We start from the raw sequence: 14,664 nt of genomic DNA on the forward strand, positions 1-14,664 counted from the left end.
AGATACCTGGAGAAAATAATTAATCCCGTCAGGAGAACATGAAACCCAGATGGATAAACTTTAGAAACTTATTTTTTCTGTCTTCAACTTGTAGAATCTAAAAAAAACCTCCTCCTTCTCTTCGGTTTATACGTCTAGTAAATTAATAACACAATACAACAACCAACAGATTGAAGTTGGTAAAAAAGGAAGCAATGGAGAACAAGAACTACTTGTAAAAGTAGGACGGAAATGATGAAGGATAAAGAACATGAAGAACGGAAGAAGGAAAATATAAAGGTCAAGTAGGACGGAAAAACGAGAATATGAATGATGAAAGACAAGTAGGAGTACAAAATAAAGGATACATTCACAAATGGTTGGGTTGGAAAGAGGAAAATATGAAAGATAAAGAAAAGTAGGACGGAAGGAAGATAAAGGACAAGTAGAACGGAAGGAAGAGAAGATAAAGGACAAGTAGGACGGAAGGAGGAGAAGCTGAAGGACAAGTAGGACGGAAGGAAGAGAAGATGAATGACAAGTATGAAGGAAGAAGGAGAAGCTGAAGTACAAGTAGAACGAAAGGAGGAGAAGATGAAGGACAAGTAGGACGGAAGGATAAGAAGCTGAAGGACAGTAGGACGGAAGAAGGAGAAGCTGTAGAACAAGTAGGACGGAAGGAGGAGAAGACGAAGGACAAGCAGGACGGGGATAAGAAGCTGAAGGACAGTAGGATGGAAGAAGGAGAAGCTGTAGAACAAGTAGGACGGAAGATTGAAGGAGCGGAGGATAAAAGCTGAAGTGAAGTTCTACTCCAAACCTCCCAGTTGGAATGTTTACTCCGGTAAAATGGGAACTCAGAATGTAAAAACGTCAAAACTTCAAACGGTAAAAATTCACTTTTTTAATGAAAGTTTTTTTTTAGTTTCTTTTTCATTTTCTTGTGCCCGGAACCTGGAATTTCTAATTACATTTAATATTTTAGAAGTTGTCATAATTGAAGTTGAACTATTAAGTTTGAAATTTTACGATAGTGCCACAAGTTTCATGCTAAAAGGAAACTAAAATTCTAACAGTCTAATTTATTTTCTGAAACTTTAGATCTCTGGTTTACCCATAAAGAATGAGAATGCAAAAAATTTTCATTTTTCTTTTTTGTTTGTTTCATGTTTCAGTCACCCTATTTATTTATTTGTTTCATCATATTTAGAATGTAGTAATAATCCTGCAGATTGTTCGATACTGAAATATTTATAAATTGTCGTCAAAATTTGATCGTCATTGGGCAATCATAAGATTTTTTTTATTTAATGTAATTAGCTTCTTAGTTCAATTTTTTTTTGGAAAAGAATTATTTGAAAAAAACAGGCAAAACTTTTTATTGTACTTCTAAATATCTGAATAGAATTCATAGTTTGAAATATCTAAGGTCTACGACATTGGGTTGCAAAGACCCAACTCTTTAAATGTAAATTCTACTGATAAGAATGTGCAATGTGTATATAAGGAAAAATGAAGATTATGAACTGAATACATCAGATATTATTATATGTCTCCTTCAGGATAATTAGTTTACTCAAGGAAAGATGATATCGTCACCTTCAATAAACCTCATATTACAAAAAAGGGGGGAAGTTTGGGGTAGAAGGAAGGGGGGGGGGAAATGTTTAGAGATTTGGGAGGGGGGCGGATGGAGAAGTTAAGAGATATGTGTAGAAAAGGGGGGAGGGATGGAGAAGTGAAGAGATATGTAAGAAGAAAGAGGGGGGATGGAGAAGTAAAAAGATATGTGCGAAGAAAAGGGGAAGAAGAGGGGAGACAAGGTTTGGAAGGATGATGGGAGAGGGATAATTAGAGAAAGGGGTGTAAGCACAAGATAAATAGAGAAGGAGGGTGGTTATCGTGAAGAAGGGGTGAGAGTATAAAGATTTAAAAAATGAGGAGGGAGGGGTTTGATTTAAAGGGGATGGGAGACAAGTAAGTAAGTAATTATTTATTTTTTAAATGTAACAAAAACATACAAAATTAAGTGTTTCAAGAGAAAATATTTTAGAACCTCCAAAAATGAGGTTTTGGGAATATTTCCCCCAATTACAAAAAAAATATAAAAAATAGAAATCAAAGGAAAAGGAAAGGAAAGGAAAAGGAAAGTTACATATTTATTGTTTACATTATATTTAATATAAACTGGTGGAGGGTTATTAATATTTTTCGACAATGAACTAACAACTTATAGAAATAAAAATGATAGATGGAAGTAATGCGGAGAAGGGAGGAGGGATGTGTGGGATATGAGGGGTACAAGGGATGGAAGAAAGAAGGAGATAGAGAAGTGAGGAGTGGAAAGGATTGAGGAGTGGAAGGTAATGAAGAGTGGAAGTGTATGAGGAGTAAAATAGAATGAGGAGTGGAAGGGAATAAGGAGTGGAAGAGAATGAGGAGTGGAAGGGAATGAGGAGTGAAAGGGAATGAGGAGTGGAAGGGAATGAGGAGTGGAAGGGAATGAAGAGTGGAAGGGAATGAGGAGTGGAAGGGAATGAGGAGTAAAATAGAATGAGGAGTGGAAGGGAATAAGGAGTGGAAGGTAATGAAGAGTGGAAGTGTATGAGGAGTAAAATAGAATGAGGAGTGGAAGGGAATAAGGAGTGGAAGAGAATGAGGAGTGGAAGGGAATGAGGAGTGGAAGGGAATGAGGAGTGGAAGGTAATGAGGAGTGGAAGGGAATGAGGAGTGGAAGGGATGTTTTGAGAAGGATAGTAATAAGAAGAAATATGTTGCGAAAAGGGGATAGAAGGGAATAAATAAAGCGGGACTAACCCCAGACTAACCAGAGTTAGAGGCATTCGGTTTCTTCTATTCGAAATCATACGCGTTTTGGTTTATATTTTAATAATCTTTAAACTTACGGATTTGTTTGTTTTTTACTTTTTATTCAAAACATATATGCCGGAAAAAAAGTATTTAAGAAAGAAGGCTAAAAATTATGTTTAATAGGAGAAATTGGGATCAAAAGTCATAGCTTTCTGGAATATTGACAGAACCATTAAATCCACGTGATGTGGACTCAGATGGTGAAAAAGAGGGAAAATAAGGGGGGTAGGAGAGGGGGGAGAAGAGGGGGAGGTGAAAAGTACATTATGTATATAATAGATATATAAGGTAAACAAGAAGAAAATAATAAACTTGTGAACACTGTGGTTCTGGAAAATCATAAATCATCAATCTTCCCTCTTCAGATCTGATAAAAAACATCAACGGTTTTTATGTCCTTCTTCACACAATATTATTTTCATTTAAAATCTAAAACGAAATTTTTACACAATATTAAATTTGTCTTGTTTGGTGAAAGCAAATATTTTGCAAAACGTGCGAACAAATTAATATTCAAGCTTTTTATTGCATAGAGGACAAGTAAACAGAATCTATGAATAAAGTAGCAACTCTGATCGTAGCTCAGTAACCCCTTGATTTGACTCATATTTCAGGAACTCGGTAGAACCAAAGGAATGTTCTTAACTTGGTTTAGAAGTTTTTAAGTTTTATTAGTTTGACTTTGATAGGGGAAAACTTAGTTTCCAGGCAAATCTGGGTTACCAATCTAGTATTGTAAATTTTTTGGAACAAGTTCTCCAAATGTTGTATCTATCAATGGAACGATATATCTAAATATTATATCATCAATGGGACAATATACCTAAATATTGTATCATCAATGGACAAGTTCTCTAAATATTGTATCATCAATGGGATATTATACCCAGGAAACAGAAGTGAATGATACAACTAGATGTCAACTAATTCTAAATTCCACTTCAAAACTCCACTTAAACTCGACTTTAACTCCACTTTTGAATTCCAGTCACCAACTGGGTGAAATCTGGGAGCATAAACTCGACTTAAACTCGACTTTTTGAATCCCAGTTTTTTCCAAGTCAGGGTGAAAACTGGGAGTTCAAACCTCAATGGGACAATTTTATCTAAATATTACATCATTAATGGGACAATATATCTAAATATTGTATCATCAAAGGGACAATGTACATAAATATTGTATCTTCAAAGGGACAAGATATCTAAATATTGTATTTTCAAAGGATCAAGATATCTAAATATTAAATACACAAAGGATCAGGATATCTTAGTATTAAATCTTCAAAGGATCAAGATATAGCTTAGCATTAAATCTTCAAAGGATCAAGATATCTTAGTATTAAATCTTCAAAGGATCAAGATATCTTAATATTGAATCTTCAAAGGATCAAGATATCTAAATATTGAATCTTCAAAGGATCAAAATATCTAAATATTGAATTTATAAATGGGAATATATCTATTTTCCTCTGATAAAATGGTATAAAACTGGTATAAACGTATAAAACGTATATACCGTATAAACCTTGTAAGTAAGTGTATATTTTATAAAATGTACCTTGTAAAAGCGATTAAAATTAAGCATCCGTATAGGATACACCACAAGTAAGCAATAAAAGTAAATGAGTTTTTGCCACAAACCCAAATTTTCTAATCCCTATATAGCTTTGATAGACCTTTAATATTTCAAACTTAAATTCTTTGATCTAACAGGGTTCATAGTTTGACATATCTAAGGTGTACGAAATTGGATTGAAAAGATATTTGGACTAGTAAACTAGAGTTTGTGGCAAAGACTCAATTCCTTTCTAAAAAATGTGTTCTATTGTTTTTAACTTTTGAAATAGAATTCAATAATCTACAAAATACCTTAAGATCGGAAGAAAAGAGACTCAAATTAGTCTCATAAACGGATTCTTGAAAATTTATACGTATTATATATATTACTACCTGAAGTGCCGGCGTTGCCCGTTGAATTTTAAAAACACTTCGAGGAAAGAAAATTTTAAATTTTGAAAAAAAAAGAAATTTCGATTTAAAAAAAATTCAGCTAAGTTGGTCCAGCCATTTGGCCATCATAGCAAACATATATAAAAATATATATATATATATATATTAGAGTGAAGAGCTTTATTAAGTATATGTATATACAATATATATGTTCACTTAGTTCGGATCAAATCCATATATAAATATATATATATATATTAGAGTTAAGAGCTTTATTAAGTATATGTATATACAATATATATGTTCACTTAGTTCGGATCAAATCCATAATCTCCTGAGTTCTCTAAGAGGATGATTGAATAAGTAAGATTGGACCTGATGAACCTGATTGAATTCCTATTCCTGGATTCTGTGGTTTAGAATAATGCTGGAGAATATTGAGAGTATTACAAGAACTATCAGATAGTTCTTGCAGGGATCCATCAACCTTCTAGACTAAATTCAACTTTATACAGTCTTTCTACAATTCAAAACTTGAAATTCGTCCTTGACATATTTTTGTGCTATATCACGGTAAAATGGGGGTCCTGTGTCCGAATTTAATGTATAAAAGCCGCGTCTCAAATCACCAAAAAAACGGTTTCAATTGAGCACCGGCTTAAATCTTGAAAAACTAAATACAATTTTAAGTGGTTAAATTTAAGCCGCGGCTCAAATTCTTTAAATTCTGCTTCTGGTTAAAAGTCATCAAGTCTTATCTTTAAATCCCATGTTCACCCGTTCAATGAAGATTTTTCGAAGAACTTAGAATTAGAAAAAATGTGGACACTTCATATGATTCGTTAGATAGTTAGTTTTATGTGAGTTGGAAATCGATCCTTGCTACTTTCTGGAATTGTGTGGAAATCGATCCTTGCTACTTTCTGGAATTGTGTAGCAATCAATCCTTGCTACTTTCTGGAATTGTGTAGCAATCAATCCTTGCTACTTTCNTTCCTATTATACAGATTACCTAGGTCGGTTGTGAACATTGGCTGTTCTTATGTCAATGAGTACTTGTGGTGTACATGAGTTCTGTAGAGAGAAATTTAAGTTAGTTAATCAATCCTTGCTACTTTCTGGAATTGTGTAGCAATCAATCCTTGCTATTTCTGGAATTGTATGGATATCGATCCTTGCTACTTTTTTGTATTATGTGGAAATCCATCCTTGCTACTTTTTTGTATTATGTGGAAATCCATCCTTGCTACTTTTTTGTATTATGTGGGTATTTGCCACTTTCTTCTTGTCAGTTTTGAAATTGTCAAATTCTTAGCCGAATTCTTTTTTCCTATTCTAACTCTGAATTTGGATCAAAATTCAATTTTATTCAATTTTATTGAAATTTAATTGTAATTTTATTGAACTTGAATATTTTTGAATTCAGCAGATATGGAACAATTTATTTTTCTTTCTGTTTCGTCAGCCTAATTTATGTTGGGAAATATATTATATTAATTTATATTTGGAAGGCCGACTCGTAAGTCACAAAATTTTGTATTTTAATTAGGATGGGGAGGGTGGGGAGGGAGAAACCAAATAAAAAACAAAAAATTGTTAAAACAAAACAAACAAAATGAAAATTCTATTAAGTAAGAGCCAAAAAAAACAAGAAAAAATCCGTTTTTGGTCGTTTTTGTTGTTGAAGGGCTTGCTTTAAGTTTAGCTTTATAGCTTTGTTTTTGGAAGTTTCCTATTGAACACTTTGTCATTGAAAGTGACTAGTACAACCTGAATAAAAGATTTGAGTTTTTGCCACAAACTCAAATTTTCTAATCCCTATATCTTTACATTCTTATGATGTAAAACTTATAAACTTGTAAATAATTTTAAACTAATATTATTTGATCTAATAGAATTGATAGTTGCAATATTGTGTTGCAAAGATATAAGGATTAGAAAAAAAGACTCAATTCCTTTTACGTTTTTAAATATCATTCCAACTCCCCCCCCCCCNCCCTTCGGTCTCTGTCTTGATGTATTCAGTTTGTTAGTTTGGAACTATAAGCTGGTAAACTGGTAGAAAAGAATAATAGAATTTTTAGTTGAAAACTTTGCTAAACTCGATCCTACAGATCCTACACGGAAACTTTGCAATATTAAGATAATCCTGGGAATATATAGGAGAATGTTTCATTTAGAAAATCTTCTTTCTACTTTCTTTTTGTTTTCCATCTGCATAGAAACAATTGTCTCTTAATCTATTTTTGGAAATGTCAAAATACGCCAAATAAAAAAAACTTCATATTAGATTGAAATCTAAAATATTTAAAATCAAAGCGCGCCGTCAGACCTATTAGTCTTACATTTAAACAAAAACTTCCGATCCTTTCATTCACTCTTAGGGATGTATTTAAGGTTTTGACAGTACGCATCTAGCACGGGCAGCCGTAGTACATTAGAATTTTCGAGCCGGGTCAACCTTTCCGGTCCCAGTTTGTACTGTACCTAGCTCTATGGACAGGACTAGCCGGTGCAACAAGGTTGACGCGGTCAATATTATGCTGCATATAGATTTAATTTACTTTTACTAAAGGGGCAGATTTGCGTGCTAAGGGAAAGATAGCAGGCTAAGCGTTGTAACAGAATTAAAACACACAATTTTCAAACTTTTGTATAATCTGTTCTGCAAGCGCTCTGTTAGTTAATTTAAATGAACTGTGAGTGTATTTTCAATTTACCCTGCATGTAAAGATGATAATGCACCAATAACAACAGTAACCTTAACAGCTTTGTATGATTAAGTATTAATACGATATCTATCTTTTTGTTTTTTTAAACTGTTTATATTTAATATAATTTAAATCTCGTTAAATTAAAAAAGTCTTGGTGGTTTTTCTGTATATTTCTAAATAAAAAGAAGTCTCTAAGTTTAAAAATTTATGCCGAGGATTTTGAGTTCAGTCGATGTTAATGAGTGATAAATGTTAGCCTCTGTTCATATCTTCAAGTAAAATATACTTTTCAATATTACATTCCTTGGCTGTGTCGAATATCGCGTTATCTATATAATAAAACAAGACATTCATATATATATATATATATATGTTGCCTATAGCCGGCCAAACTACTTGACCGATTGGGCTGAATTTTTTTGTGGACACTCATAGATGGCCGGGGGATGTTGTAGGCTGAGAAGAATTAAAATTTCTTTATAGATATTTTTTAAAAATATTTTTTTTAACATTTTTTGTTCAAATTTTTTATAACTGGCAACCCCGAGCCCTTCAGCTAGTGTATTATGTAAAAGAGCATAACTGATTTCTTAAAATATGTTTGTTTAGTAAAGATCTTGTTTTACAACTGTGCCAAGATACAACGACTTTTCTACTTAAATTTTAGTATTTGAGTCAGCGAAATAAGGACAAGACAAAACAAAAGCTTATTGTACGGAGGAAATTTCTTTAGTGACTGGTCAAATTCTAACAAAAAATTAAAGCTTTACGATTACTTATTGATTATCAAATATATAACTTGGGCCTGGCAATCAGATACTAATTACAATATTTATATTTAAGTTTTCATCATGAAAAAATAATTTTGAAAATTAAAATATATATCTTATTTAGGCTAAACGCCTGTTTGTTGGTTGGTTTGTTGGAGAGTGGAGTAAGCTATTCAGCTGGATCCTTGAGATAGAGATGGGTTTGGTTTGGGGTATATCTGGTTTATCCCTGATATCCTTTATATTCACCTCTATATGGTACATCGATCCAGCTCTACTCACTATGGTACTACAGTTCCAACCAGCTACATGTACCACGGTGTACAGGTATGTAGTGTGTACACTGTACACCTTTTGAAGAAAATATAGGTTTAACACCCTGGACTAACCTGCACCAGATGAGTTTGGGTTCTTCTTCTCCAATTTGAATTTAAAGTTGTCCTTAAATATTTAATTTTCATTAAAACGAATCCTCCGAAAAAAAAGTATAAAAATGGAAAAAATTACGTTTTGAAAGTCAAATTGTGATCAAAAGGACAAAGCTAATAAACCCGCGTGGAATGTAGATTTTAAAAGTGTTGTTAATCTAGCTTAGTTTGAATAGCTTCCAATATTGGGCAAAGGATTTAGGTTTTTTATTCAATGACAATAGTTTTCAATTGCTGAATGGTCTTAAATGGACTGTATGCGTAATTTTAATTTACCCTCCGTGCAAAGTAACGATGTCCAATTCACAACGGTGTTGGAACCTTGATTTGATCAATAATGTGGAAGATATTGTCGTTTTTCTAGGTTCAAGAGTGCTCAATTCTGATCATGTTTTCTGCAGTAGAGAAACAGCTGAATGTTATCCATAGATAAAGATTGATTGCGCATAAGGCGAAATTTTTCATCTTGAAAGATATAAATGTACAGAGATGTTTTAAAGATATTCCTATTCTACAGATTACCTAGGTCGGTTGTGAACATTGGCTGTTCTTATGTCAATGAGTACTTGTGGTGTACATGAGTTCTGTAGAGAGAAATTTAAGTTAGTTTAGTCCTTCTCATGTCCTTCTTCAGTTCTCGTCAATATGATAAATTGCTCAGTAAAATATTGTTGTTCAAATAGTTCCGTTCCCGGAGTTATTTTACACTCTATTTTGAAATCCATTAAAACACCAAACCACCCCGCTTATCATTGAAGTACACTTTGACCCCTAGAAGTATGAGTTCGCGGACTGTACAATTATTGGTGATTTTGCGTACATAAGCTATCTATGTTTATTTATTTATCTATGATGTTGTCAGTTTTTAAAATTATAAACATTATTATCTTATTAACACTTGATTAGACAAAACTTTTAAGGGACCGTTGTGAATCTTACATTGACATCTTGCATGCATGATCACTTAAAATTAAGCATACAGTCCCTTAAAACCACTTCTGGGTGTATGTATAATCAGGGTAAGTGTTGAAAGAACTTCAGCACTACAGCTTCAGGTCTAGGAAACCTCTCCAGTAGGTATTCTCCTCTGCCAATTACTCATGTTTCTTAAACCTTTAACTATGCCGGATTGCATATTAGAAAGTAACTTTACACGCTTTAACTAAATCTTTTATTGTTCGCCTTCAGGTTTTACAAATATAAGGTTTAGGTTTCTAGTGATCCTATAGGTTTCTAGGTTTATCTAGATAAGGTTTAGGTTTGTTGTGGTTTTTTAGTTATTTAGGTTTAGGTTTCTAGTGATTCTTCAGTTCTCCAGTTTTTAGGTTTCTAGTGATCCTTTAGCTAGGTTTAGGTTTCTTGTGATTATTTAGTGCTCCAGGTTTAGATTACTAGTGATATTTCTGCTCTTTCGGTTTAGGTTTCTAGTGATCCTTTAGCTAGGTTTAGTTTTCTAGAGATCCTTTAGTTGTCTAGGTTTAGGTTTCTAGTGATCCTATAGCTAGGTTTAGTTTTCTAGAGATCCTTTAGTTGTCTAGGTTTTGGTTTCTAGAGATCCTTTTGTTGTCTAGGTTTAGGTTTCTAGTGATCCTTTAGTTGTCTAGGTTTAGTTTTCTAGAGATCCTTTTGTTGTCTAGGTTTAGGTTTCTAGTGATCCTTTAGTTGTCTAGGTTTAGGTATCTAGTGATACTTTAGTTGTCTAGATTTAGCATGGTAAAGGTTAGGTTTAAGTTTGTACTGATCCTTTAGTTCTCTAGGTTTAGCGTGGTAAAGGTTAGATTTAAGTTTGTACTGATCCTTTAGTTCTCTAGGTTTGGCATGGTAAAGGTTAGGTTTATGTTTCTACTGATCCGTTAGTTCTCTAGGTTTAGCATTGTAAAGGTTAGGTTTAAGTTTTTACTGATCCTTTAGTTCTCTAGGTTTAGCATGGTAAAGGTTAGGTTTTTAAAGTTTCTACTGATCCTTTAGTTCTCTAGGTTTAGCATGGTAAAGGTTAGGTTTATGTTTCTACTGATCCTTTAGTTCTCTAGGTTTAGCATGGTAAAGGTTAGGTTAAAGTTTCTACTGCTCCTTTAGTTCTCTAGGTTTAGCATGGTAAAGGTTAGGTTTGATGTGACATAAACATGTTTTACAGTTTCATGCAGCTTTATACGACTCCGAGATTTAATCATAGAAAATCCAAACATACTTTCTACTAGTTTAGTATATAGAGCATATCTTTATAAGGCCAAGAGGAAAATTGATAAATTTTTATTTTTTTAGTTTTTGCTGGGAATAAGAATACAGGGAAGGGAAAGGTCTGGCATGAGAAAGCCAGTCGCACTGTACACGTATGCAGTACACGTCTTCGGTTCGTTATCACTTACGCACACTCTTTTGGTACAGACACACATACATGACGTTTCCGCCACCTGATTTTTAATCTTTGAAACTGAAGATATTAAAAAAAAACTCAGTAGAAACTAATTAATTAGAAAATCTCATATTTATTAGAATAGATATAAAATATAAAAACAGTGATTGGTATTCACCCGGCCATGCCTATTGAAAACTCAGTATATGAAAGTCAAAGAAAATTATAAATATGTGTTAATCTGTAGAGAAGATTCAATCTAGAATTCTGTAAATACTAGGCTTCGCGCCCATCTTCTCTTTCAAATGTGAACATTTTCTCATTATATACATTGTAAAGTAAAAATAAGAAAAGTTCGCAGATTTTAAAAAAAATTTCGTGGATTTTCATCTTTTAATGGAATTCAAATTTTGTTGGAGGCTAATTTTTTCAATTTTAATCATTCATAAACCTTTTCTGGGGTCATGTGAGGTCCCACACAAAAATTGGGCCGGATCGATTTAGCCGTGTTGACGTTTATGGGATACAAACAAACAAACAGATAGACAAGTATGTATATAAATATTAGGCTTTTATTTCAATTGTGAACATGCTCTCAATGAAAACAAAGAACAAAAATTTCGCGGATTTTATAAAAATAACTAACGGATTTTCGTGACTTGAAAAAATTTTACAAAAGCAAAAAAACTTTTAAACACATTTTTTTAATTTTGATCATTCATGAACCTTCCCTAGGGTCACGTGAGGTCCTACACAAAATTTGGGCCCGATCGGTTCAGCTGTTTGAGTTACTTGGATACAAACAAACAAACAAACTGCAGTCCTTTAATTATCATACAGGGAAATTATCATCTTTCTAAACATCCCAGGGAAAGATTTTACAGGTTCTTTATATATAAATAGACATTATACGGTACACATAGATACATATTTAGCGGGTTGTTAATAAGCATGAATAAGTAAGAATGAATAGTCATTAGCTAAATGAATGCATATTTATCTAACACAGTATTTATACAAGATGCAGTATACCATAAGTAAAACAATAACATATGAAGTATGTATATTTATCTAACACAGAATTTATACAAGATGCAGTATACCATCAGTAAAACAATAACATATGAAGTATGTATATCTATCTAACACAGTATTTATACAAGATACAGTATACCATAAGTAAAACAATAACATATGAAGTATGTATATTTATCTAACACAGAATTTTTACAAGATACAGTATACCATCAGTAAAACAATAACATATGAAGTATGGAGAATGCTGTATTCCAGGAATCCAACAGGGGCTCCACACATATAATTAATCCTGTAAATATGTGTAATACCCGGGTATCCAACAAAACATAACAGTTTAAGGACAACTTAAAGGCCGTCTTTGATCTTTGTATTACAAGAGGTTTTGCACGACGTAAAAGCGGTGCCCCTACAAAAAGTTTCCTTACTGAACGTTTCCTTACTGAGCGTTTCCTTACTGAACGTTTCCTTACTGAAAGTTTCCTTACTGAACGTTTCCTTACAGAATGTTTCCTTACTGAACGTTTCCTTACTGAACGTTTCTTACAGAATGTTTCCTGTTACCAAACGTAGTGTAAGGAAACATTTTGTAAGTGCTTCTGAAAAGCTTTTCAGATGTAGGAACTCTTGTATTGATGATATCGGGATAAATTGTTATGTAATACTAATCTGTAGATTACTTTAATCTTTATTAGATATCATTATGGTAATCGTACCCTGAAGGGATCCCAGCTCAGGTGGTACACCACATTATGGAGAAGAAACAAATTTTAATCTTTTGTCTTGAGATAGGTATCAAAGATTAAAGAAGATCTTTAATTCGCCTCTCTGTTGTCTTGTAAGTGGGACACACTGTGAATATATAAATATATATTGAATCCTGTAAATATATATATATGCATAAAAATATATAGAATCTTATAGATATATATATCTATACGAGTATCTGGGGAATTCTCCAGTATATTTGTAAAGCTTCATTAGTTTCTATTACAGGAAGTTCCTGCTTCATTAGTTCGAATTATACAGGACAATATAGGACGTTCTGATTCTTTCATAGGACAATATATGTACGTTTTTTGATATGAAAATGAAAGGCGTTCTGGTTTTTTTATCAGACAATACATGCATGTTTTTTATATAATAATGTCAGGCCTTCTGGTTCTTTCAAAGGACAATAAATGCACGATTTTTATATATTTATATAGGACGTCCCATTTTTTCATAGGAGTGGGACAATACATGCACGTTTTTAATAACAATATATGACGTCCGGTTCTTTCATTGGACAAAACATACACGTTTTTATATATTAATTTAGGTTCTTTCATAGGACAATACATGCATGGTTTTATATAAAAATATAGGTTTTTTCATAGGACGATACATGCACGTTTTTTTAAAATGATATAATGATAAACATTCTGGTCCCTTCATAGGACAATACATGCACGCTTTTTTATATATAACACTATATATGTATATATATTAGTGCACATCTGATTTGAATATATAACCATACATAAATACTAATATATTTACATATATAATACTATATATGTACATATATTAGTGCACATCTGATTTGAATATATAACCATACATAAATACTAATATATTATTGGAATATCTAACTGTACATAAATACTAATATATCTTATATATTTAGTGCATATCTGATTGGAATATCTAACTGTACATGGACAAGCTGTAGACATGGTTGTACATCAGAAATATATAAATGTTGGCATGTTGTTGTAAACTATACTCTTATCTCTGGTTCACGTCCAATACCTCCTCCTTGGTCCAGTTTATCATCTTTATCCATCCCTTCTTCTCCTGATTCTTCAGCCAACCTTCCAACTAAACTATATCCTAATGTTAGAGGATGCGGATATCCCCCTAGTTTACAGTGTGAAGGTAGATTTATATATATTTATTTAATTATTATTTATAAATTATTCTGGTTTTATAATTTTTATATTTCAGATTTCTATTCTGAGTTTGGTTCCGTTGATAGTTCATATCCATGTTGGATATCTCATATAGATTCTAATATTGCTCTTACAGAGCTAGATCTGAAGAAACTCAAGGAGGAAGTTATGTACAGTCTTATTCCTCTTGGAACCTTTATATTATCCACCCTGTATGCTCTATGTAGACTTGGAGTATTCTCTATATGCAATCCTCTCCGTTGCTGTCCCAAGGTTTCCGGTTCTACGGAGCAAACCCGTCTTACTCCTAAGCAGTTGTTCAGGTATAAAAAAGCACTCCTGGCTAAGAAATCTGAAGAGAATGAACTTGAACCTAAACCTGGAAAGTTTGAAAATCCTGAGATTATCCTGGAAAGTAATGAGGATAAGATTGAAGAAAAGAAGATAAGTCCTATCCGAGAAATAACTAAACTTGAACCACAAAGAGTAAACTGGGACAGAAACTGCTTTGATATTAGCGAGGAAGATTTTGCAGTTGCCTTAGAACATTTTGAAAATATCCCATAATTGCTGATTACAAATCTAATTCAAATAGAAAACTTTGGTTTATCAAATTATTAAATGTTTAAA

General features: G+C 32.7%; 1 protein-coding gene across 1 annotated transcript; it reads left to right on the forward strand.

The window, feature by feature from the left end:
* The first annotated feature begins 753 nt into the window (after positions 1 to 753).
* Positions 754 to 14,664, forward strand: LOC111711414 (protein tipE). Its single transcript, XM_023485811.1, has 4 exons — positions 754 to 867; positions 8,409 to 8,611; positions 13,770 to 14,020; positions 14,090 to 14,664. Exons 1-4 carry the CDS (start codon positions 829 to 831, stop codon positions 14,599 to 14,601), a joined length of 1,005 nt encoding a protein of 334 aa, XP_023341579.1. The 5' UTR covers positions 754 to 828; the 3' UTR covers positions 14,602 to 14,664.

Source organism: Eurytemora carolleeae, unplaced genomic scaffold (genome assembly GCF_000591075.1).
Source record: "Eurytemora carolleeae unplaced genomic scaffold, Eaff_2.0 scaffold19, whole genome shotgun sequence".
Classification (NCBI taxonomy): Eukaryota; Metazoa; Arthropoda; class Copepoda; order Calanoida; family Temoridae; genus Eurytemora; species Eurytemora carolleeae.